General features: G+C 41.5%; 1 protein-coding gene across 4 annotated transcripts in view; it reads left to right on the top strand.

Annotated features, from left to right (window-relative positions):
* Positions 1 to 25,827, top strand: part of SYNE2 (spectrin repeat containing nuclear envelope protein 2) — a 185,542-nt gene that overhangs the window by 93,952 nt on the left and 65,763 nt on the right. For 2 of the 4 annotated variants that reach the window (XM_040599608.1, XM_040599610.1), the window contains exons 60-75: positions 1,100 to 1,222; positions 3,124 to 3,306; positions 7,186 to 7,311; positions 9,712 to 9,906; positions 10,491 to 10,565; positions 12,618 to 12,746; positions 14,263 to 14,460; positions 16,301 to 16,468; positions 17,914 to 18,020; positions 18,637 to 18,793; positions 19,678 to 19,809; positions 20,805 to 21,014; positions 22,137 to 22,238; positions 23,302 to 23,421; positions 23,572 to 23,772; positions 25,326 to 25,499. In XM_040599608.1, the coding sequence (XP_040455542.1) occupies positions 1,100 to 1,222; positions 3,124 to 3,306; positions 7,186 to 7,311; positions 9,712 to 9,906; positions 10,491 to 10,565; positions 12,618 to 12,746; positions 14,263 to 14,460; positions 16,301 to 16,468; positions 17,914 to 18,020; positions 18,637 to 18,793; positions 19,678 to 19,809; positions 20,805 to 21,014; positions 22,137 to 22,238; positions 23,302 to 23,421; positions 23,572 to 23,772; positions 25,326 to 25,499 (2,400 nt within the window). The remainder of the gene's footprint in view (positions 1 to 1,099; positions 1,223 to 3,123; positions 3,307 to 7,185; positions 7,312 to 9,711; positions 9,907 to 10,490; positions 10,566 to 12,617; positions 12,747 to 14,262; positions 14,461 to 16,300; positions 16,469 to 17,913; positions 18,021 to 18,636; positions 18,794 to 19,677; positions 19,810 to 20,804; positions 21,015 to 22,136; positions 22,239 to 23,301; positions 23,422 to 23,571; positions 23,773 to 25,325; positions 25,500 to 25,827) is intronic. The other 2 variants (XM_040599609.1, XM_040599612.1) reach the window with 2 other exon arrangements.

Below are 25,827 nucleotides of genomic sequence, written 5' to 3'. Positions count from 1 at the left end.
GGGGGGCAACCAGCTGGAAAGCAGCTCTGCCAAAAGGGCTGGTGGTCCTGGTAGACAAGTTGATCATAACAAAGGAGCATGGCCTTGCAACAAGAAGGCCGGCAGCATCCTGGACTGCCTGAGCAAGAGTGTACCCAGGAGGTCCACGGGAGTGATCTTTCTTTTTGGCACCTGTGAGATCATATGTGAGTGCTGTGACCAGTTTTAGGTTTCCCAGTGTAAGAAAGACATAAACATACATGGAGAGAGTCCAGAAAGGTCACCAAGGTGGTCAAGGGACTGTAGCACAGGATGTAGGAGGAAAGGCTGGGAAACCTGGGTCAGTTCAGCCTGGAGAAGAGACAGTTAGGGGGGGAGGTGGGGGGTGGGGGTGGGCCAGGTATTACTGCTGTCTACTGCTACATAGTGGGAGACTATAGACAGGATACAGCCAGACTCTTCTTGGGGTGTGCGGAGAAAAGATGAGCAGTAACAGACCCAAATTATAACAAAGGAAATTTCACCTACCTATTAGGAAGATTTTTTTTTTTCAGTGAGATTGATCAAACACTGGATCAAGGCCCCAAAGTGGTGTTAAAATTGCCATCCCAGGAGATACCCAAATCTCACCAGGATCAGGCCCCAAATGACCTGCTCTGACAGGCACCAGAGACCTCCTGAAGTCCCTTCCAACCTAATTTATTCTATGACTCTTGTCTCCGTGAGAGTTCAGAAGCAGCTGTACTGTGTGTGGATCCGCTTTCCAACTCACATAATAGTCTTCGTATAGGAAGCCACAACAGAGTAATTAGTTTCCTATGCTGACAACAGTCACCACTGGAGAAATGTCTTATCACTACTGGTGATTTATAATGTGACTTTTCTGTATTGAAGGTTTAAAATAGACCAGGTAACTTTAGATACTTAATTCCTCCAGAAGTTATGATGATATGGAATTATAATAACTAGCCTTTTGACAGGTCACATCCATTCACATATCCTGCATGTGCTGCACTTGTGTTTTAGTGTTTCTTTTTAGATGTAAGCAGAAGGCAGAAATGCAAGCTGGCTTTGGCATTTGTACTATCTGCAAATACTCTCTTTGTTCCCAAAAATCTAGGAATTGGATGCCATTGAATCTCACGTGAAAGTGTTTGAGAAGGAAATTGCCAAAATGAAGACAATCCTGTCATCAGAAGATCTGTTAGAGTTTTCTCCTAAAGACCAACTTCAACATGGACAGGTCCGTGAAAATCCCTGTATAGTTTTTCTCCCCCCCCATATCTTTAAGCATAAGTTAGCATAAATATGCTTTCAGAAGCATAAGGCTGTTTTGTGAGTGCAGACTCCCTGAACAAGTTTTTGGTATGTGACTGAAATGTTAGTATCACACAAATTCTAACCCTCAGGTCAAAGAGTGAAAGTATTATTTCAGCCATAGTTTCTGTTCCATATTTCTACAGTAGCAAGTAGTGTCATCCAAGAGGAGCATACTGGTAGGGCAAAACAGTTGGTGCAGAGGACCCGATAGTTGCATGTGCCTTGTGGGGGCTTACTTTGGACTGATCCCGTAGAACAGACATCCGTTAGTGGCTGGATGTCTTCAGAGACTCTTCTGGAGAGTGTCTTCTGCTTTAGCTTCATTTGAAAGCAATCCAGTTTGCAAGGTCCAGGACAACTGCTCAATGTAAACCCTACTAAAGCAGAATGGTTTTGTTCAAACCATGAGTATGCTTCTTGAAGGGATTGCCCAACCGTCTGTTAGCATCAGACATTAAGTAATTTGAAAGTCTGAAGATCAGGCCCTGTTTTTCCCTAAAGGAGGCAAAATTTAGTAGGTATTTCTGGAAACATGGGCTGGAGTGACTTACCATAAAACCATTTCGTCATGCAGGGACTTCACTGCAAAGATACCTTGGCCAGATGGTTTACTTTCTCTCCTTGAGTGAAGTAAAGCAAAGTAGTATGGTATCTTCTCTTTCGTACCACGTGCAGTCCACCTCATTAGCTGACTTAAATGCAAAAAGTGTGGCTTCAGTTTCAGGGGAGGGATAAAAATGTCATCATACCTCATAGCTTTGTTATACAAAGAACAATTTTGTAATGGCTACACTATATGGAAAACCTAAGGTAATATTTCTTCTGGAAAATAACATTCACCTACTTCCTTATTTTAAATTGAAGCTTGGATAGTATGCTAATAACAAAAAAATCCTTATACAGCCTGCTTATGAATGAGAGAATAAACACCTCTATTCCAGTTGGAACCTTTTGAAATGACATCTTTGAAATGACATCAAAGGTTGGAACCTTTGAAATGACATTGAAAGGGAATTTAACAAAAATATTAGTAATTAAAAGGCCCAGAGGTGCTTTGTATTTATATTTTTTTCTTCTGGAGTTCCCAGCTGAATGAGACCTCAGTAGGATTTCATATTTCTTTAGAGCCTAGAAGTTGTGAGTTGCTATTGCCATTGTGTCTTGCCTAAGTTGATTGATCGCCAAGTCTTCCATAAAATGTGTATTGTGGTATGAAACTGCACATTTCTGTTCATCCAGAACTGATAAAGGTGCTTGTAAACTGTGCATCCACTTGGGATGTTCTGATATGAAATGTCTTTGACAGGAAAGCCATCTTCAGAGGTTTCTCCTGGCTTCCATCCCAGTTCATCATCTCAGCTATGTTGATAAGGCTGTTTGTAAGACCATTATAAAATAGCGAGGTTTAGCGTAGGACATTTCACAGCTGGTTTGCAGCATGAGAAAGAAAAACCAGAATGGCTAGAGTGGTATCAAAGGTTTGCACCAGTGTTTTAACTGTCTTCACTGCCAAAGATGCACTACTTTGAAATTACATGTTTAGTAAATAGTAACTAATCTGAATGTGATCTTTTTTTGTTGTGCAAACCTTATGTATGTATATGCAGAAAAAGCAGAACGGTAAATGTAAGTTATATCTCTGTCTTGCTTTTGACAACCTCAGCATGCGTTTTCACTTATTTATTCCAAGACTAAAATATTCTTCCTTCTTAAATGGGAAACTCACCAAACAGAACTTTTGCACATCATGACAGTAATATAAATTTTCAGTGTTGATTTTTCCAGCTCGGAATCACATCCATCATCTGTCCTGTATCCTAATAGGTTATACTTGACCGTATTGGTCCCATGCAAAAGACCATTGCTCATATACAGTCCTACAAAGAATCACTTCAGCTACCAGGGGTGAAAATGCAACCTTTCTCAGTCTTCCAAACAGCAAGACAACTCTTGAGAGAATTGAAGAAATTAGAAAAGATTACTAAGGAACAAAGTGACCTATTGGAGGTAATTGATTTAATTTCTTTTTCCTTTTTTTTTCTGTCACCGAAACCGCCTTTATTTTATAATAACAATATTGTCTAGTGATCAAAATTTTTACAGGTATATAATACACCTGCTGTGTCTTCTATGTTGTGGTTTGGGGATTTTTTTGTTCTGGGTGTTTTTTTCTGTGTAATTTGATACTACAACAAGCACACTGGATAGTCTTGCAATTCATTTCAGTTTCACAGTTCAGTCACAGCTGACTGTGTTTTAGCATATTGTAGAAGAAATGAAGGCCCAAGTGTGTTATGACCCACAACTGATAATTGAGGTCCAGTGTTATATGCAGGCATTCACATCTGCAACGTTCAAGTGCTTAAACTTACCTTGAACGTGTCAGTTCTTGTTGACAGCCAACAGATAGAAATTGCTGACAGCAGAAAGTGTTTTGCTAAAGATGATGTCCCCAGATCAGTAAGCCAGGGAAGTGAGCATTTTCTACCACTGTCACTTGGTTAATTCATTGTGTTGAGGCAGGTGAACTCCTGCCCTCAGAAGGTCCCATGTACAAATGTGTCTGCATAAGTGATTGTGCGACAGGGGGCTTGGAGGTGCTTTTGCTAGGCTACGTTTGGAAACAGAAGGGATGCAACAGCACCGGTCTGACACACGGCTGTACAAGAAGGCAGTGCTGGTGAGTCAGTGAGCATTAACTCGTGGGCAGGAAGGTTTATGAAACAGCTATGCTGGCTCCAGACCTGAAGTAGTATCTGTGCAACACTTCACTGAGTGATGTGGTTGTATCAGCTCAGGAAGGTTTTAATTCGGGGAGCAATCTGGAGTTCAGTTATGCATGTTTCCGTGTCAGCAGAGATGGGAAAATTCTCATGTGACCCATCCATTTCTCAGCAGGATGATAGCAGCGCCTAGAAAAATGATACAGTATCTTTGCTGATTTGGTTTTCCAAACCTATTACAGTAAAGTAGAATGCTTTAGAACATCTAACTTTTTACTGGGCATTCCAGAGGCCAGGCAGACACAAGTCGCAACTAAAATGTGAGTGTCCATCTTTGATTTTCAGTTTGTGAGATTGAGTACCACACCAAGAGAAAACTCAGACATGCTACACGACTAATGCATGCTTGGAGTTTTCCAAAAAGCAATGACTAAGTGAGATCCATATGATCCCTATGATCTTTTTTTTGTAAGTCTGTACAGTTTCTTATGTCGGAAAAATGGATGTGGTAAAATGTAACTTTTTCAGAGATTTACCAGATTAAATACTCGAGAATTTTCAAAACCCATCAGAAACAGGATGTTTTGCAATTATGAAGTGTTATCATAAGAATTCTAACTGGTTTATGTGGAGCATTAGGTCAAGATCTAGATTTTTCTCCCTTTTGAAAGGGAGCTGTAACCTTTTTTTGCTCAAGATTTGCCTTTATTTTGTAGGCATCTAACAATCTGTAGCTGAGTGAAATTTCTTTGTGAGAAAACAGATGGGAAAAATTGTAGTTCTTGGCAGCTAGGATGTCAAACTGTGCAAAAAAAAGGTTTTTTCAGTCCTGTTGAATGAGTTGAAAGCAGCAGTACTACAATAGAAGTTTAGCACCAGCTGAGACACAACAAAGGATAAAGTTAATAAAGGACGGCATTTTGAGTGCTGCCGTAAAAAGGTAGTAAGTATCCTGATAAAGAGGACAGCAAATGAAAGGCAGTCTTCCTGTACAAGTATATACATAGTTATTTTTGTCCTGAGGATTAGTTTTGAAATGTTAGTGTTTGGATGCAGTTGCCCATATTTTCCTATCAGTGATGCAATAGGACATTGCACTAGTAACTGTTGTATAATTAAGTTGCAGTGTAACAGCTGAAAAGTATAACAGAAAGAAAACCTGTAAGAAGTAGTGTAAATGCTTTGGGGCAGGATTTTAGGTGACTTAGATCTGTGTTGGAAGTTGCCCTCTTTTTTATTATGCCCTGTCAAGCACCACACCTATCGTTACCTAAATGTCATCAGGAAGAGGAGCTGGAAGCCACAGCTGCTTCTACTGGTTTTCTGTGCTGGAGAGTGGCAGTATTTGCATACCAGATGATGTACTATGCTCATTTTTAGTAACCTCTTCCATAACAAATACAGTGCCTGCCTGCGTGTACACTCTGGGCAGGTGGGCCTTTTCCATGGGTGTAGGTCTTCTACTATCAACACAACACGAAAAGTAAAGAGCAGATATTAAGCAGGAAATAACTCAAAAGAGAAGCAACACTTCTAGGAAGAGTTTCAACCCCACATATATGGCATAATTTAAGTTGCATTAGGAAAAGGATACAAAAAGATTTTTTTGCCCTTCAGTGGAAGGCAGGGAACAGATGAGTTATCTTCAGGCAAGTGGCTATATTCACTGGCCTGTGATGGAGTGTCTCCATTTTGGAGAACAAAATATTCATGTTCTTTACTTAGTCAAGGAAATTTTACCTATCACTAGGCAGTCCTATTTGCATGGAAGTGAAGGTATGGGTAAGAGAATCTCCCTTTTAGAAGGGCTTTTAGTTTCTCATTAAAACTGAGCAGGAGAAGACCTACTCTATTTTTTTTTTTTCCTTCTCTGATTCTTTAGCTATGATGTTAAGATTATAGGCCGAAATTAAATATCTTCCTCTCCAGTTTGGCTTTTTTTTTCTTTTTTTTTTTTTTAAAGTTGGGAAAATAGATTTTTCTTCCTTTTAAAACCCGTAAGTGAAAAAAAAACCCAGACATTTAGAACCTTACTAGTTTGCATTTTATTGAGAGGGAGTGCTCCTGTGAAGAACTGACTGAAGGAACAACACTGTTACTACTGCTCATAGCAGGAGAGACTCTTTGCTCTGAAAGGCAGAGTCTGTGCAGACTTGGCAGAGAGATTTTTTGACATGTTGGGCTGTTCAGGTGCTGCCATCAGCAGAGTAAGTTCAAGCCTGTTGACAATAGGCCGCATTTTCTTCATTACCATTTGCAGACACCTGAGGAACAGTCAGTCCTTGGATATTCTTTGGTTCTCAGCCCATGGGTCAGAAAACACAGAGCCACCAAATGTTCTGCAAATTAAATGTTTTCACAAAATATTCTGATTTGTAGATGTAACAAATTCCTAATTACCTGAGACATTGTGACAGGCTGTGGCTGACAAACAAGAGCAGTGTTTGTGGGGAGATGCCGATTTCTGTACGAACAGTAAAGCATGTGGGTTGAGGAGATTTTCCTGTCACTGTCAAATGAGTAGAAGTGAATTTGGCTGTTTATAATATATAATATGTTTTCCTGTAAGCCATGTAAGAAGAGGAGGCTCACCCGAAGTGGGAATATTTATCATTCTTATAGGAAATATTCAAATTGTCAGATACTGCGGTTGGCTTATCCTCTGAGCTGCAGTGTCTGCCTGGTGTACTGCACAGTTCATTTTTGGTCAGTGCAGAATTAGCTGGCAGTAAAGGCGTGAGCACCAATAAAAAACAGGTAGGCTTTCTAACTTGATATGAAACCCTGTAATTTCTCTGCTTTTTTTCCCCCAAACCTGTTCTACATTGTAGTGAATGTGTTAAATATGCTCCATTTGCATTTTATAGCCAAATTTGTATCTGTATTCTGGAGTAAGCAAAGATGTCTCCTAGGCAGAATACACCGTCATACTTTGCCTTATGGATAAAGCGGTTTGTTTGTCTTTAGCAAATGAATAATAAACTTAGTAACGATAGGGTTGTGCAAAGTTGGCAGAACAAACACAGTTTCTTTTACATGTAACTACAGATGCAAAGGAGGCTCCAGTACTCCTCAGTACAAGTTTGTTGCATTACTGACTAGTTTGTTTCTGTACTGCTTAATTCCAAATTATTTATGAGGATTACTATTTACTATTTCACAGGAAGCTGTAATGAAAATAGAAGAATGTGAGCAAGAAATTGAAAAGTTGAAACAATTCTTAAAGAACCACTTGGTTGAAATATCACATGAAGACCAGCCACTGGCTCAAAAGACTCATTGTCCAGAGGTGGGTTTCGTTGTTTTCTCTCCATGTGTGTTACTTGTCCTGACTAACGCTAATCATGACAATGCAGAGCACTGAGAAAGACCAGTGTTCTTCCCCTCCCTGCCACAGTCAAGCAGGCAACTGAATGTCATAGTGTGACTATAAATTGATGTATACCAAGAGATGCTACAACTAATATTAGTTTGCAGGATGGGTTTGTCTTTTGTTACTTACTCCTTACTGATTTTGATGTGTCATTTGTATCTATATCAACTTATAAGGAAAATATAGCTATTTTCATGATGGCTGTTTTGGTGAAAGAATATGTAGCACTGATAGCTTGCCTGTGTGCAGCATCCTCCTGATGTTGCTGAGGTAGCAGCTTGGGATAGTGCATAAGGAGAGAACTGAGACCATTTCTGATCACTGACCATGCATTGGTGCTCTTGGTGTTTCTGGTTAGGCTTAGATTCTTGACACTCCTTTCCTTGTCCTCACTGCCACACTGTGTTTTCATCAACAGATAAACGTGTGTTGCTTTTCTTTCTACAGTCAGGGGCTTTCTGCAGTGGATGAGTTGATTATTCAATGCTAAAATAAGATGTATTTTAAGGACAGCACTGCAGAAGTCAGGAAATGACTAATTAAGTGTAATAACTGTTTATAAAGTGCCTCTGAAATGCTTGGCTGTTTGCAGTCAGTCACGATAAAGTTATTATACATACATTATACTTGCCTAAGAACTATAATAACTCGGTAGGCTCCTAAGTACATAGCTGCTCTGCTTTCAGGTGGTTGGATGTTGGAGACTTGATGCTAGTACTAAGCATGACTAATTTCCTGATTCTTGCTTTTTTTTGTCTTTGAGCATAGGACTTACTGTTGAATAGCTCTTGTTTTAAAAGAAAACGTGTTTCATAATTGTAGTGTTTCATGAATAGAAGTGGGCAATGGAATTGCCTATCTTATTGAGGGACTTCAGGTGAAAAAGTGATGCTAATACAAATTTGCTGTCTGAGGAAGTTTTTGGCTAATTAAGTTTGCAAAACAGTAGCTGGTAAACACGTGCTGTAAAGTCTCCTCTTGCAATGAATAGAAATACTGTTCTTGGTGCACATTTATTAAAAGCTGCCAAATTACCATGAATGGCTGTTTCTTGGTTCCAATGACATTTTCTTGCCTCTACCTTTGGAAGATTTTTATTTTGAGTTTTTGAGTGTACAAAAGGAAAACAACATCCTTTTCTGGGCAGAGTTTCCATGCCCTTTGAAAATTTGCTGGGGTATCTGCTTCCACCTTCCCTGTCATGCAGCTGCACCAGTGTTATTAAGAGAAGAAGCTGTAGCTGAGACAGAACCAGCAGTCTTCCTGTTTTCATCTGTCACAGATTATTACTTGCATAGCATTTTTCATGGTAGAGCATGATAAGGAATCAGTGTGGTTCTTATTTCAAGCCTAGCATCAAAGCTTGCTCTGATGGACTGAGCCCAGTGTGCAATGGGATATTTAGCCCCAAGTTTCAGTTTTCTGAGCAAGCAACAATGCTTCAAAGAGCTTTAGCACTTCCAGGAACGCAGGGCGTAGGTAATTTTATTCCTTGCCCTGCCTTATTCTTATTTGTTGTGCTTTCTGTGCTCACCTGGAGACTGGGTGGTAAGAAAAGGCTCTAGCAGAAAGCTCTAAGGGCAAAACACTGGCTAGAGTAATAGCCATGGCCCAGGAGGCGATCAAGACTGATTTATTAGTTTTGTTAGTACAAAGTTACTTGTTATTTGTTAGTACAGAGTTACTTGGTTCATTGTATAATCCCCACAGAACATCATATATTTTCCTTGTACTTTGTTGGGGACCATTGTTCCCAATATCTCATTCAAATATGTGGGGTAGTTTTGCCCCTAGCCATGTCACTAGAGCCCACCGAATGGCTTGTTTCCTTCTCTTAGGCCAACTTCAGCAAAGATTCAGCCCTGGGCTACCCTTATTGCTGTCTGCACCCATCAAGGCTATCCCAAGTGTTTTCTGTCAGGTTCCCAGAGAAGGTAGTTACAGGTAACATGACCTGTGCTGACACACAGAGTAATGTAACCCAGCTGCATTCCCTCTGTCCTGAAGGAAACTTGTATTCCCATGGCTATGCAGGACCTAGTTAGAATTAGTTATCCAGCCTTTCGCATTTCCTTCCAGACTACCAACTTCTGCGTTACAGGCAGCAAGTGCTGTCCTGAGCTGAATCTGTTGTTGCTGTTTTGCATGTCTTTGGACATCTCTTGCAGTGACAATGGGGAACTGTCCCAATGCCCTGAAAAAGGAAAAAGGAGAAATAGCCCCAGTCCCAGTAAGATGCATCATTAGTATCATCTGTTACATTACTGTTTGGTTAAGTAAGAAAAATGGATGCTTACAGATGTTGTTGCTCCTTAGGGAGAAATGGAAGCTGTAAAAGAAGAAATCATAAAGTTGTGCCAAAGAAAGGAAGATATCCTTACTGGGATGAAGAATTCAATGTCTGAGCTTCACCAGCGCTTACAGCAAGAAGTGTCTGAATCAGACAATGAACCCACAGCCTCTGTATTAGCACAAAGTGACTTGATGGGGTCTGATGTTCCTGGTCAGCAGGTAAGTGGAGCACCACGTTGTGATCACTTACCTGAGAGCCAAAGCGGGAAGGTAAATAACCCTTTTTCCTCCAGGAGGAGTGGCATGTGAGAGGGGAGCACCCTTGCAGCTGTGAATCAATATTTCTCCTCCCCTTTGTGCTTCTGAATGGTCCCAGAAGGACTAAGTGTGATGCATGTCTAGGAGGAGGCGGGAGAGGTGTGCCTCTGTTTATTTTTTAGCATGAGCAGATCCAACATGAAGATTGCACCAAGCAATCAACAGCAAAATGCTCAATATGTAGTTTTGTTGATAGTCAGTTGTTCTGGGATTTTTGGTAAATTGTTTTCATGAAGCAAAATGAAATTTGTCCCAATTATAGCTGCAATGTTGAAACATTACAGCATAGAGACAAGTCCTGATTTTCAGTGGTGCCTAGTACCTGCAGCTTTCAATTACTTAAATGCAGGGTGGCAGATTTTCAGTGCTTCTCCAAAAGTGGACTCCAAGTGGTAACTTTCTTGTGGCTTACAGGCAAAAGAGAAAAGGATGTTACTGTTCTTGTCATGAATAACTGGGTTGTTTCTTTGTGTGTATTTTTGTAGTTGAAAAAAAGAGGCGTGATGTCTCTTCTACCTTCCTTAGACGAAGAATCAGAAGACTGTTCTGTCCACAGCAAGGTGAGTTCAGTATATATTTTACATATACAGCTATACATGTAAGATACAAGATTTTGGTACAGGACAAATTATGAAAAATGTATAAATCTGAAATACTTCAGAACAAATTAAAATATCTGTTATTGCTCCAGGATACTAAGAAATTGCACTCAGGCCAACCTACTGATATTATGATACCAATATCACACAGCACCTCATTCTGTAATGTGTGATCCTGCTTTTGATGGGATTACTTATGCAGTAATACCTCTTTATGAAAGTGTTAAGAAAAAAATGGCATGATCTGACTATTGGGAATGAAGTTAAAACAGGAGAGATTTCCGGGAGAACAGGAGATGCTGCTCAACAGGTTGCTCTGAATCTGGGTTGCCCTTTCAGACTCCAGGTGAACTGCAGAGGAGCAAAGCTGGGAGTGAAGTTTCAGATGAAATTAGCTTTATAGCTTTTTGGAAAAAGAAAAAAATTAAACCCATAAAACCTTCTGCACACTTTCCTGCACCTTAGGGACTAAATGAGATATATTCGAATGAAATCAGAAATGTGCAGAAGTGCTGGTGAGCTTATAGCTTGGCTACCCACTTGTAGAGCAGTTCACAGCCGGCTGGTAGTGAGCAGCTGTTGTCATCTGCATCTCCTGGGAGGGACTGTGGCCTCAACCAGGTTTTGAAGAATCTCCATTTCTCTGAAGTCCTGGCTATGAATATTATTTAGTCTTTTTGCTACATCCTTGCAACAAGAATCAAAAGGGAATGTGGCAAAGAGGTGATAGAGTATTGGAGGGGTTGCCTTAGGCCAGGCAAGGATGAAACTCCATGGCTAGACCATGCAAAGAAGTCCAGACAGCTTGGATAGACCTGTGTCTTACTGGTCTGATCCAAGCAGTTCAGTTTCAAGCTTCTGGTTCTGCACCTTCACTGGTGCAGTGTTCTTGGTATACATGACATTTTAGGGTCCAGGACAGGAGAAAGGTTGTTTCTTGATGTTTGGGGTTTTTAAATTTTTTTTAATAGTGTGAAAACAATGAGGATACTCTGAGGTTTCTAGAGCAATCTATCGGTTTCATCCAGTTGCCATTCCCCTTGCAGCGAAGCTATAGAGCAAGGGAAGAGGTGGGATTTAGAAAAGACAATAAAGATAGCTAAACGAGGCAGAAATATATCAAAGTGTTACTTAAAGGTTTTGCAGTAATTTACATTGCCTGAAGGAATATCTGAGCTTCCTGCTCACAAGCTAATGCTGAGCTGTTACTGCTTTCAAAGGGAAGTACATGTCACGGTCCACTCAGCGGACTCATGGTGGTTCATTTACTATGATCTCAAAGCACAAAAAATCAAGGTGACCACGCCAAGGGTTATGCTTCAGTCAAACAGCACAATTTTATTGTTTGCCCGTAAAGCAGCATGCAATAGGTAGAAAGACAGAAAGTGAAGAAGAGATAAAGAAAAAAAAGAAAAGGAAGGAGGATTATAGCTACCACCACAGGTGCAAGGCGTCCCTATGGTCCCAGGTCCAGGCAGCGTCCCACCGGTCCTTCCGATCCTCGTGATCCTTGGTGGGGAAGATTTCCGAAGTTGGGTTGCTAAGGAGCCATTATTTATGCCAAGCAACACACCTTGCTGCTCCTCTGGTCCATGGATTGTTGCCAGTCTCTGCCTTCTCTAGCACGGTTGGCAGGGTTACCGGTTACCAGGGTTACCGGTTACCAGCGTGTCCAAAGAGGAGTGCCCCAGGCGTGGTTTGCCTTAGAGGCAGGCGGCTTCAAACCAGGAGGTGTGTTTTTGTATTATAATGATATTATAATGTAGAAAGTTAACCTGAAGTTTATGTTTTCTGGTTCATTGTCACGACAATGATTGTGATCCATCTTCTAGACAGCTGTTATGCGGCCTTATTGTAGTTGTTCCTTCCAGTGCTGGGTAGCAGGGAGCAGCATAGTACTCCTCGTACCGTGCAGTCCTCCTTCCCAAGGTCTCTGGGTCTCAGTGTCTGTGAGGACCACATTCCATCTCCAGGTCTCTGTTAGCAATGTTGAGACAATATCGTTCTCTTTAGACTGACTCTTACAGTACAGCTGCAGAGAAAGATGCAAGCTTTTGGCCTTCAGGAAGAGAAGATGAAAGGCACGAGGAAGACAGTGCAGTCTCCTGGTCTTCTGGTACCTTGTTGGAGAGCATAGTTCAGGTAACACAGTCAGGTTTATCTCCATGGCAATGGGAACACATCTTTGTGGAAAAGAACTGCGCAAATCCTAAGTATTGCTGAAGTCTGCAAAGCAGAAGAACTGCAGAAGTGCAGGTCATGATGTCCTTATTCAGATCCTCCATCTTCCATATTACACTAAATCTTGCCATTTAAAATCTGTTTTCCTGTGGCACAATATTGGTTGTACTCAATGACCTTAAGGGTCTTTTCCAACCTAAATGATTCTATATTAATTCTTGTTAGTCTGACAAAAATCCCAAAGATAGAAAGGCACACTTGATAGCAGCAATTTGTTTCACCTACTTCCTGGAAAGGCTGTAAAATGTGCCTTTTGTTGGAGGATGATTTTTGGAAGAGCTTGTCTTTGTACATGAGAAGATCAGCATCTAAGATGCAGTCAGCTATGATTTTGCTGGCATTGTGTTCTGTTCTCCATAGTGTCCCAATATGATAGCTGCAATTGTTTGTTTCTGTATATCAATGTTACAAGCATTGTCTTGGTCTTGGGCCAAGACCACTGTAGGTTGAGTGGGTGCTGCCCTTTAAGGCTTCTCGAACACAACAAGTGGGATCAAGCGCAGCCTCAGCGAGTTTGCAGACAAGACCAAGCTGAGCGGTGCAGGTGACATGCCTGGGGGACGGGATACCATCCAGAGGGTCCTGGATGAGGTTGGGAAGTGGGCCCGTGTGAACCTCATGAGATTCAATAAGGTCCTGCACCTGGGTCAGGGCAGCCCCCAGTATCAATACAGGCTGGGGCACGAAGGGATGGAGAGCAGCCCTGCGGAGAAGGACTTGGGGGTGCTGGCGAGTGAAAAGCTGGACGTGAGCCGGCCATGTGCGCTCACAGCCCAGAAAGCCAGCCGTGTCCTGGGCCGCATCAAAAGCAGCGTGGCCAGCAGGCTGAGGGAGGGGATGTTGCCCCTCTGCTCTGCGCTGACGAGACCCCAGCTGGAGTACTGCATCCAGCTCCAGAGTCCTCAGCACAGGAAAGATACGGAGCTGTTGGAGCAGAAGTGTGCAATATTGCTTCTTAAGGGAGAGCAAATAAGAACTGCACAAAACATACTTGAAAATACACCTTTTTTTTTTTTCTGTGTCACCTGGAGCCAAATAAAGTGTATTTGACTGTTGCAGCTGAACACAGGTAGCTTTTGAGTGTTGCCCAACAGTTTGCTTTGTGTCTCTAAACTGCAATGCTTTTACATCTAACTCCTAGAGAAAAACACTTCTCCCCAGGGAGACCTGGCTGATGGTGAGTCATCCCGCTTCCTGTAGGCTCGGGTATACCTGTGTCAATGCAAATTGCTGCTTGGAAACCTGTTACACCAGATGAGGGATCACTTGGCTGCTGAGTTTCTTTCTTTTTCTTTTCTTCTTCTTCTTTTTTTTTTTAAATAAAAATGAATTAAAAAATAATCTGGCAAACACGGTGGCTGTGTGTGTGTGAAAATCCAGACCGATAACCACGTTTCTTTCATGTGGTTTGCTTCAGAGCAACAAGCCGCGTCCTGCCCATGCCGGGAAGGCTGTAGCTCACAGCGGGCTTGAGCCGGAAGTGATCCTGCAGGTGTGCCAGGCCCAGGTTGCTGAGATGGATCAATGGCTAGATCAAACCAAAGTGTCCCTGAGGTCAGACCCTCAGACCCCCAAAATGCAGCACATGGTGGAACAGCAGCTTGCTGATTGCCAGGTAAGTCGGAGCAGTCAGTTCGCTGCTGCCATCCAAACAAAGTCACCCCTTCCCTGGAGCATGTGTCTGCAGAAGAGCTATGCTTACTGCTTCTCTTCTCCCCGCTTAATTGACTTCATCACACTTTGCCAAAAACAGGTAACCGCTTGGCTTTGGTGTCAGGTGTGGCTTTGGAAGGGCTTAGTTAAAACAGAGTTGGGAACTTTATGCATCCGGGGCATTTAGGTAGAATTCTTGAGTATTTTTAAAGCTCTGGTTTTCTTCGGATTATTTTCAGAAATATGGCTTAGTATAGTTTGAATCCTCTATTAAAAGGCAATTTTTCATTTTTTGCAATCATGATAAATCAGGTAGAAAAAAGAAATTATTTTTTTCTTTTGACATTTTCAATTTCTGTTTTTGCTGGAGTGATATAAAAGACTGGTAGAAGGTAGCTTCCAAGCTGGTAAATTCTTCTTGTATACTTTTTGTGAAAAGCTGCCAGCATAGGTAGAAAGGGGCTTTTCCCCTGCCCTTTGTGAGCAGTGGCAATATTTAGACCTACTGCAGTAGTGCTAGGGCAGCCTTGGATGGCAGCGGAGGCAGTGGGTGGTACCTGTGCGTGAAAACGGGTAGAGGAAAACAGGACTGGCATGAGGGGCTTGGATGAGTGGGAGTCCTGGCACGCAGCTTTTTTCTCTGGTGTGCAGGTTAAAAGAAAATGTGTGGGCACGTCACTTTGAAGTTCCCTGCAGTGCCAGTCTGGTGTACTAGTTTGCTTCAAGCAGTGAGTCTTAATACCTAAAGCCACAAACTTCACTCGCCATAAAGGAGCCAATACCAAAATGTCCCCATGTTAAATTACTAGGAGACATTTCCAGCTGTTTTGTTGTTGTTGGGTGGGGATTTTTTTAATAGGAACTGAGTCCATACCAAGAAGTGCCTCTGAGTTTAGGCTATGATTCAGCCAAGTGCTCGGGTGCTGAACTCTGTGGGAATTCAGATCTGGAACGCACCGAAGTAGCTGGCTGTGTGTGGATCCCATTCAGGGTTAGTGTCAGCACAGGCTTCAAGAGGGCAATTCCAACCAGCAAAAGCATGTAGGCTTCAGGCAGCTGTAAGCACTGCTGAATTCCTGTCAGCATTTAGCAATTTGGCTCAATGTTAAGATGTGAATTTGGGAAGGGCAGCTTTTTCTAACCTGGTCAAGATCTACACAGAAAAATACACATAGTACCAAAGCAGAAACAGGCTCTAGATATGGATGTATGATGTAAAGCAGTTAATTTATTGCAGTTGATCACTTTGTAGTTGAGCCATGGTACCTGTCTCCACACTCATCTTAAAAAGGTGAGTTTAGAGTAATGCAGTGATGCACTTTGATTCACAGCAGCCTGAGTCAGAAAACAGATCCCAACAGTTCTTAATGGCCTGGCTGATATGTGTAAACGTTCCTATGGTTTGGTAATTCAGCATCATTCCTCCCAAAGGGTGATGTGATCAGTCTGCGCTTGCGCTGCCTCCTTCTCCCGTATTGAGGTGTGTTGTTGTCTTGGTTGTATCCACGTGTATCATTTCTGCTCTTCTCTTTTGTTACTCCGTGTCTGCATTAACATAACTTCCTGCAAAGGCTGTTGTTTGAAACAGTTTTAAGACTAATTCTGTATAAAATCTATTCAATTGTTTAGAATAAGAAGAGGCTATATTGGAGGAGATCTAGGGGATTTGCAGCTATTTCTCTTTTTGCCTGCATTTTTCCATTCTTTTTAGACAGGGGAAGCATGAGCTTTGACTTCAAAATGTTATCAGGAAAGGAGTATTGTACTTCTAAGAATGAATAATTGACTGCTGTCCCTTCTAGGTGAGGTTATCAGATATTGAACAAAAGGTCCTGTCTTTAATGGGAGGTTGTGGAGATAGTCCAGACTACCAACAAGAGACTGAGTCACTCTCCTTGAAGCTGAAGGAAGTGAAATCCAATTTGGAAGAAGTCCAGAGGATGCTTCAAGACACATACGATGAAGACCAGGTAAAGCATATGAATACTATGCAGAGCAAGAGTGAGAGAGTCATAGTGCTTTAATGTGCTGTGGTTGCAGAAGAACAGTTAGAGCTCATCATGTTAAGCAAGGAAGGGAGAAAAGTCAATCAGAAATGTCAGCCTTGCTATTACTCTACAGTGCTGTATAATTATTTGTAGTTTGTACCAAGTAGTGGATTTTTAAGGAGTCTATGAACAACATCTTTTCTGCTTTAAGTGCTCAATGACAGGTCAAGTTTTTGTGAAGAGTAAAGAAAAAGGATTGGGGGTTTTGTTTTGGCTTGGTTTTGTTTTGTTTTTTTAACGCCTTCAAAATGCCATGATGTTTGTCTGTGACAGTATCACAGCAGAGACGACTTTAAGCTGTAGCTTTCTCTTTGAAGAATGTGTAAATAGCAAGGGCAGTGACTGCCAGCTGTCCTGTACCACAGCTGTACACTCTTTGCTGAGTTTCCAGTGGGTCAGACAGTAACTCCCATCTTCAGAGCTAATTCCTGCTCTGTTGTGCAAGGGGCCAGAGGAGCACACCTGATGCCAGAGCAGCCACAGTCTTTGTGGTGCTCCCCCCATCTAAAAGGGAACTTTCGTGGCCCCGGAGAGAATTAGCTCTGGTAAAGGCTCCTGTTGAAGCATCTCTGTGAACACAGGCAGGTAGAAACTCCATGCATGAGCAAATTTATAAGCATAAATTGCACATCCCTGTAACTGATGTAACCCTGACACTTGCCTTGTATCCCAGTGGTTCAGATGGCATCACCCATCCTTCCAATCTCCTGTTTTTGAAGCACTGATGTATTACGAAATCTGAATCTATATATTGACATTGCTTTTGAAGATTAATTTGAAGTAAAGCCTTGTGAACATTTTCCCATGGGCTAACTCACAATGACTCTAAGGTTGTTAACACAGTGAAAAAAATCCTGTCATATTGTGCTCTGAAAACTAGATCTGTTTTGCTAACTGAAAATTAGCTTTTGTTCTTGTCATATTATTAGAAAAGAATTAGAGAAAATGATCCAGCCTAAGCTGCTAAAATCACTCACTTTTAAATCAACACTCTCCTTTTAACGAGTGGAACTCAGCCTCATATTTGAGCAAATCCCCATTTTCCTTTGCCTTTTTCTTTGTACAAGGATGGTGGTCACTGGCCTTTAAATTTCTGTAAGTGCATAATTTGTTTCTGATCGACGGTTTTTGCTTTGAAACTTTAGCTCAGGCAGAAATATATTCCATAAAAATACACATTTTCAGAAACCTGTTTGTCTGGTAAACTCATGTTTACACATAAACTGCATTTTATTCTGATAGATGTATTGTTGTTTTCTTTGCTAAATGAATGCATGAAAAATGTGATTGGAAAAGCACAGTTATAATTTCAGATTAATAAAGTGCACATCACTCATTCAATTGTTCACACTGTTCTCTGTGTACAGGATCTGGAAGCAGCTGGGCAGAAAAGCCTCATTGACTTAATTGAGTCGTGCACGGAAAAAATGCAGCAACAGGTTGAGGACAGCGTAACTCAGAAATTAGAATCAAGGTACAAAATAACAGAATTGGTTACCAGATTCAGTGATGTAAAAGTGCCTAAATCTGCTCAAACTTTGCAGTGGCACTATTGGTTCTGTGCAGGGATGTGTGCCTTTAGAAGAAAAACTGCAGAAGCTGGGAGATTTCTGCCATCAACAGTCTAGAGAAATGGAGTCTCATTTCGCTGATGACCTCCTTGTTACTGGGCTGACTCTAGAGTCAGTCTTGGTATCAGACAGGACTGACACCTGCCATAAAATAAAGCAGGCGCATCTGGAGGCAAGTTGGGTATCTATGTTCACAGCCATTGCTGTACAAATGCATGGAGATACGCAGACAGATTTAAAGGCAGCAACTTTGAAAAGGGGGCGTTGGGATCGTGCACCTTCCAGCACGGAGCCAAGACCCCCTACAGGATTATGCTCCCCGTACTGTCATTTCAGAGCATGCCCCTAGAGTGTTTCAGGGGAAGGTTTCATGCACTTGTTTTCAATTTTGTTTTGAGGCAGGAGCAATAGACACTGATCTTGTAAGACTTAAGAAGTCTTACAAATCTAATTTTGCGTATTCTGCTTCAGTATTTGCTATTCTAACAGTGTTTTCGCATTGCTGTTTTTGCAATACAGCAATGGAGAATCTGATCCAAAGAGCAAGCAGCCTGATCCCACCTTCGCTCCAAAGGACCAAGCAGATAATAAATGGCAACATTTCCAACAAGACCTGTCATCAGAGATGAAATCTCCTCTCTGCCAGCTCGTGGAACCTCCGGTCCGTTTAAATTTGGTAAAACACTCTTTCTGCAGGCAGTTGTGGTAAAGATAGCAATTAGTGTATCTTCCTGCATCATCGTCTCATGTTGCTTTATCAGATAACTGAAATGCGTGCAAGTGTTCTCCAGAGGAAATTGTTACTGCGATTTCATGACTGTTTTTTCATTTTACTTTGAGATAAATGAAGTCTCTGAAGTAGTGACTACTAAGCATAGTTTGGGAGCACATAAGTGAATCCTTGCAGTTAACATTCAGACTAGGTGCTATTTGCTTAATTCTTTGAAGACAACTAAGAGAGTTAGCGAGCAAGCTCCCAGCTGATTTTCATGGATGTGGGTTAAGTCTTAGCTCTTGCAGATGAGATCATTTTGGTCAAAACAAACCTCTGGCTTAAATTTTGTTCTGTCCTTCACCATTATGTTCTCTCTTTCTCACATATCAAAAGCAGAGTTTGGACTGCAACAAGCGCACGCGATGTGTATATTCTGAACAGAGTGCAGAATTTTACTTGGACAAGACTGTAATTTCTGTTATTAATAGTTTTGTTCACATTAGATTAGAATGACTAGGTTTCCTGTTCTCTGAAATGACTGCATTAAATGGGAGAACAGCAGTCATGTCAAAGGATGAATGTCAGGTCTTTTTCAGGCAAGACTTACACTGCAGTGAGGCAGCAGGGCTGCCGTAACACGAGCTACAGTCAGTCTCTCATCAGGGCATAGCCTACCCAACTAATTTTTGCCAGTAAAAAAGGAACCCTGCTATCCAGGTGCTTTATATTAATGCCTTGAAACTCTCATTTTAACACATTTTGAGGGGAGTGTTATCTAGTTGCCCACAGCCCTGTCTCCAATTGAGCTGTTTGCCTAATTACAATGTTCTTTTTCCAAATGTTAGATTCCGGCAAAGATGAACATCACCCCCCAAGGCACGTTTGCTGATGCAGAAACCTCAGCTGTGGAAGAACTGAAAACTCACACTGTCCAGCTGGGAGACCTAAGCCAAGAAGCAAATGCGGTGCATGCAGAGGTAAAAGTAGCATGTCCTAGCATTGCAGAAAGCAGCAGGGATTCTAGACACAAGACACTGTTTGGGCACTGGGAAACATAGCCAATAACAATATTACTGGAAACTATAGTGTAGCTTTTGCATCAAGTATGGACTATTATCTAGAAATCAGCTTAGGACTTTGAGAGGAAACTTTACAAGTTTCTGTTATGATTCTTCTGCTACCCGAATCCATAAATTTGCTAATGGGGGTGAAACTCCTCAAACAGTGCAAAGCAAGGAGCCTGTGAATGATTTCAGTAAACCTGCAGTACTGGAACTGGCAAGACAATGTTGTGCCCATTCCTGAGGTTAGAGACCTGTAAGACCACAGCCACTCCCAATACATAAAGGTTCATTGTCTCAGCTTTGACCTTGACAGCTCAGAGTATTACATGCATATAACTGTCTCATCCAGGTCTGTCCCTCATTATTTCATTAATTCCGTTTCATTAGTAGCTGACTGAACCTCTAAGCTTATACAATCTTATCTTATATACCTTATATAAGAATCTTATATATCTTGTATAAGAATAAATCTTAGCTGTGCCTTGGGTGAAAGTACTGAAAACTTCTGACTTGCCTTTACCCAGGATAATGTGGCAGAGAAAGTCTCTTCCAATTTGAGCAGAAATTTGTTTGAGCTGCTTCTGGCAGGGAGGAACGTGGAAATACTAACCACCTCAGTCTTCTCCACCAAAGAGGCAGCCATGCTGCAGGCTTTTTGTGAGGTAACTGTCCTAAAGCATCCAGGGAAGGAGAAACCCCAATGGATTTCTGTTACAAAAATACATATTTCCTCTCTGTTTTGCTGGTGTTACTTAGGAATAACACCACCAAACTATTTGGTGTTGCACACATTTGGGCCTGTTGCTTTGAACAGCAATTATCAGTTTGATTCCTGCTGCCTTTTACAGGCAAGAGTCCTTGGACCAGAGACCATTTTCACTCGTGTTGTCTTTCTTTCAACCCTTTAGACTCTTTCTGTCGACCTGCAAAAACTTCAGGCTTATGTGAGTGATAAAAAGGATGATCTTCTAAAGTGTATTGGCTGCGCTGGTGAGAGCACAGATGAGTTCTGCAAGTGCTTTAACAACTTGCAGGCATGGCTGGAACAAACTGCAGCTGCCACTGCTTCAAGGAGTAACTCAATGAAGGATGAGCTGGATCATAATAGCAATTATCAGGTACTCAACTGCAAAATGCACATCTTGTTTCCCAGCATCTGTTAGACTTGTCAGTGTTAATGCATTTGGGTTACAGATGAGCAATCTATAATGAGCTTTCACTTTTTGGTACTAAACAAACTTGTCTTGGCCTCTCAAGAAGCAAATTAATTTTGCTATTTATGATGCCGTTTGCAATGCTGACTGCCATGGAGGCCTTGATCACAGCAGAGAATTTGCATGCAGAAGGAATGGAAGTAACCTGGGATCCATGCATGCAGAGCTACAGGCTAAAGCAAGTTTCTGTGTGTAGAGATTAGTCCAAAGAGGGTTTCGTATTTTCTTTCTGCTGCTCTGTGGACTCAGGAGAGGCAACCTTCTTTTTGGTGCCATGCCTGGCACTGGGCTACCTTTAGCTATGTGCTGGAGGTTGATTTGATGCTTTGTATTTACTGTTCCCTTAGATTTGGGCCACAGTAGCAGAAGCCATAGTTTTGCAAATTTGCTTTTCTTTGTTCTTTTTTGGAAAAGCCCATCATGAGAAACTTTTCTATAGATTCTCGTGATGGGCTAAATCTACAAGCTATTGCTGGACAATGTTCAGGTTGGGTATTTAGGCTGAAGTAAGGAAAGAAAAACATGGTCTTTGAAACACAGTTTCCAATGTCCAGCAAAACCCCAGTGTGCTCATCTGCTGCAAGTCAGCCTAGCCCTTCACTGCTGAATAATAGAACAGTTCCTTTGAAGAACACTGGGATGTTGTCTCCAAACAGTAGCAGGACTAGTCTTGCGATGTTTACTTATGTGGAATCCATGGAGCCCCATCAGTTGCCAGTAATGGGCTCATTTTCTCATTTCAGAAGAGAAGAAATTGTTTCTCTATGAATTTCACAGATTTTTACAGTCATAGAGGATCATTGTGACAGACTAATCTTTCTTACATTACACAGACTACAGAATTTCCCTCTCTAAGTTACTGCTTTAAGCTCATAATGCTTATGCTCTATTCTGGTTTTGTTTTTTTTTAAGAGGAAAAAGTGGTTTTGCTGTAAGAGGTAACCATTTGGTTTGCTGTGTAAATTTGTCTAGTCTATACTATATTCCTGATATGTGATGTACTTCTGCCATTTGTTTCTTTTGCAGAATGAAACCAGGCTGCTATATGACCAGTTAACTGAGAAAAAAGCTACTCTGCAACAAAGCTTGAACGCAATACGTGGACATAACATTTCTGAACAGCTTCAGGTAGTTTTGTTCAAAGGAAAGGAGAGGAAAAACTCTCTGCATTAGCTGAAACTGGGACGTTAGGTTTTAAGAGCGGGGGGAGGAGAGGGTTCAGTACTTGCTGCCACCACTACCCTCCCTTTTTTTTTACTACACCCCGATCTGTAGTCAGACCTAATTTTAGTCCTTTTAATAGTTGGAGTGGAGGAACCAGTCTGTCCACAAACAACCTCTCAAAGCAAATACACCCCACACTAGAGCAGGGAAGAAAAAAAGCTACACACAGTACAGCACTTTGCACATCATGCCTTTTTGTATGAAGAACTAGCTTTCCTTTGTGGGAACAGGACTCTAGTGTCTCTGCTTATTCAGCATTTATGAGCGCTTTTGTCATATGGCAGTCATTTATCATTTGACCAGTTGAACTCTTTTCTTCGACTTTCATAGAAGTTAGCAGAGAATTTAAAATGAACGGACAGCATATCCTCCCCAAAATGGCCATGGGCTGTCTGTTTAGCTGTTGGTGAAACAAATAAGGTGTCCCAGAACTTTCCTGTTACAGGCTCATAACCTTGTTTACAGGCATAACTTTCTGCCAGGCTGAAAGCTATGTTCAGAATTGCTGAATCCCCTAGCAGGGACTGCTGCCTTAGATATATTCTGGCAAGTAACCACTCTTGGAAAAGAAATATCAGAAGGACATAGCTTCCCTTCCTTCAGAGAGAACCTGTCTCAATCCATCCCTAACTCTTTCTAATTCTTAAGAAAAAATGATGTTTTCCGAGTCCGTGATTCCTTTTAATGGCTCTCTTGAATTAGTAAACTGAAATGCATGTTGGATGCTGGACTGAGACACCAGACCTGAATTCCCTTCCTGGCTGTGCTGTGTGAACCCGATAAGCTGGGTCATGACCAGTCGTGTCAATTTAGCTTAGAAGATCATCGGCTCTTGGTGTCTCATAGTGAACTTACGAAGTGCTAGCATGGCAGAGATATAGCCCCTGCATCTGCTGCACTACTAGTGAAAATAGAAAGTTTAATGAAACAGAACTCTTCCTAATAGCTTATTTTGTCCTTAATTCAGAAAACTAATGCCTGTGTTTTGGAGCTGGAAGACTTTGAAAACAAAGTAGCAAAACTGAGAGGCTTTGGGGAAAGATTTCAATTACCTACCGCCTTAATCCAGGAAGTTTATAAATTAGAGGTAAGAGCCCAGTACCATATTCTTCTAAGCAATGTATTTTTAACACCAACAAGCTGATGGTTATATTGTGTTCTGGGAATGTGTGTGTGGGGGGGGTTGTAGGATTAATTTCTGTCCTTCATGAATCATTAAACTATGTTTAAATTGTAGGATGTTTTGGACGACATGTGGGGGATTCTGAAAGCAAAGTATGAGGAGCTGTACTCTCCTTCCACCATTGACAGCCAGTATGAAGACTTACTTCGTGGGTTTGCAGACCTGGTAGCCATTGGGCAAGAGAAGATTGCACAAGATCCAAAGCAGCTAACGAAAAGCAAAGCAGCTCTACAGTCTCACCTGGAAAATCACAAGGTATAAGATGCTTATCATAGCACTGCTCAGAACAGCATAGCAGGAGCACTGTTTTCTGTGACTGGTTTCTCTCCAGTGTTATGGAGAAGAATAACTAGGTCACAGCACAGGGGAGGGACTGAAGTACATGCATTAAACAAAGCAAAGATTTTCAGTAGACCAAAATAGGACCCACTGAAGTATGAGAGAGAGGTTGTTATTACAACTGCAGTTTCAGTGATAAATTAAGATCACGATTTCATTTTTTTCAGTCCAATACTCCTTTGGCTTACCTCAGAACATACTGATTTGTGAGGAAAACACATCTTTGTAATTATTGGCAATAAATCAGTAGTGAGATTCCTGAAGTTGCTGTCTAGCAACTGGGAGCTGAGCCTTTGCTTTCAGCATTCTGTGCCATTGTGATCTGATGGAAGAAACTTACCTATAACAGCTCCTTTTCCAAAGGGAGGATAGTTTAGATCCTCCCCTTGGCAGCCCAGTGTCCCAGGTGCCCAGCTGCTACGTGCTTGATGGAAGGTGGCTGAGAATGCATCTGCATCCTCCCTGTCTTTCTGCTTGTTAAGAAGCCCTGGCCAATGCTAGTCACTTGAAGATGTCTATGTCATTGTCAACATGTTGATTTAAGTGTTCCATGTAGCTCAAACTCCTGTAAGAATTGCTTCAGGATGCTAAGCACTGCAAACCACTACAGCAGAGTTGTAGGAATATTGTTTGTCACTCACAAATTGACCTTAGCAAAGCAAAATATTAGGAATTTATTTGGAAAAGAAAACAGATAGTGTATCTCCAGTCCAAATATACATACATTGATTTCCAAAAGCGAAACAAAACTGCAAAAGCTGTTTTCCCTGCCCTGGTTATCAAGACTTATCAGGATGCTCACACAGCCAATGCCTGGTATATGATCCTCAAGTGAAATTCTTGTACTAGTTATTAGTTCCTAGTGAAGATGATCTTGACTGAAGGCTGTAATCTTAAACCCTCAAAGTTTTTTTTATTTTGTGTTCTGTGGGGAAAATGTTCTGTTGAGATCAGACATTTCCCAAGAGCTCAGCTGAGCTATAACTGAATCAAACTGTTCCCTTACAGTTATCCCAAAGGATTATTGTGCCCTGCCTACTATTTAGGCCTTAGAACTGCTAATACCCTTGGTGCTTGGATTCACCTTGCATCCAGGTGCAACAAACTGGATAATGGCTGGTGATAACTACCTCAAGCTAAACTATGAATTTATTCATAGTTAAACTTTTCCTTCCAACATCTTCCTGCACCATCTTCATATTTCACACAAACTGAAGGTATAAATGTAGATCCTTTTTCTTTAGAAATGTATAAATGAAAATAGTGTATGCAACTTATTGGTGGTTCCTGACTAACTGTAAAACAGTAACTGCCCGTCTTGGGGTGATGCAGAATTTGGGTAGAAGGCTCCCGAGTCCAGCTGTGAGAGACTGAAACTGGCTATTTTTCTCAGCGAGTCTTCTCTGTCTTCTTCATTCTCCTTCTGTGGATTTGTGATCTCTCTTAAAGCTTTAACTTCTTTTTTTCAGGACTTTTTCCACAACCTTATGATCCGCTTGGCTTTCATGCAAGCATTTTCCAAGAAAGTGACTCCTTCCATCCTACAAAAGAGAGAGGAATTCTGGCAAGAGCTGGTGAATGACGTCAAGTTGCTGGAGCAGAAGGCCATCCAGTATGGCGTACACTTGGAGAGCCTGTTAAAGGTAACAAGCCAAAAGAAACCCGGAGTAAAAGCTGGGAGGAAGAAGGGAGAAGAGTTGCATCTAGGGGAGCCCTTTTCACACCAGTGATTCTTTGACTAGTAGTTCTCCTTTCCTGTTGCCATTGCACAGCAACAGTCCGTTGCTTGTTCTGTGTGTGTCAGTCAACTGGCTTTTTTCCTTGAAAACCTCTGAAAGTGGACATTTCAACACATTACTCTGACTTCATGACTTCCTGCAGCAATTTTTGAGTGCCTGGACTGACAGAAGAGCCCTTTAAGGCACAAAAATACCAGTGCCACTTTAAAATAAAACCTAAAGATTGATCTTA

This window comes from Falco naumanni, chromosome 7, assembly GCF_017639655.2.
Source record: "Falco naumanni isolate bFalNau1 chromosome 7, bFalNau1.pat, whole genome shotgun sequence".
NCBI lineage: Eukaryota > Metazoa > Chordata > Aves > Falconiformes > Falconidae > Falco > Falco naumanni.
Note: the sequence above shows the minus strand (reverse complement) of the source record. Positions and strands in the feature narration are given on the sequence as shown.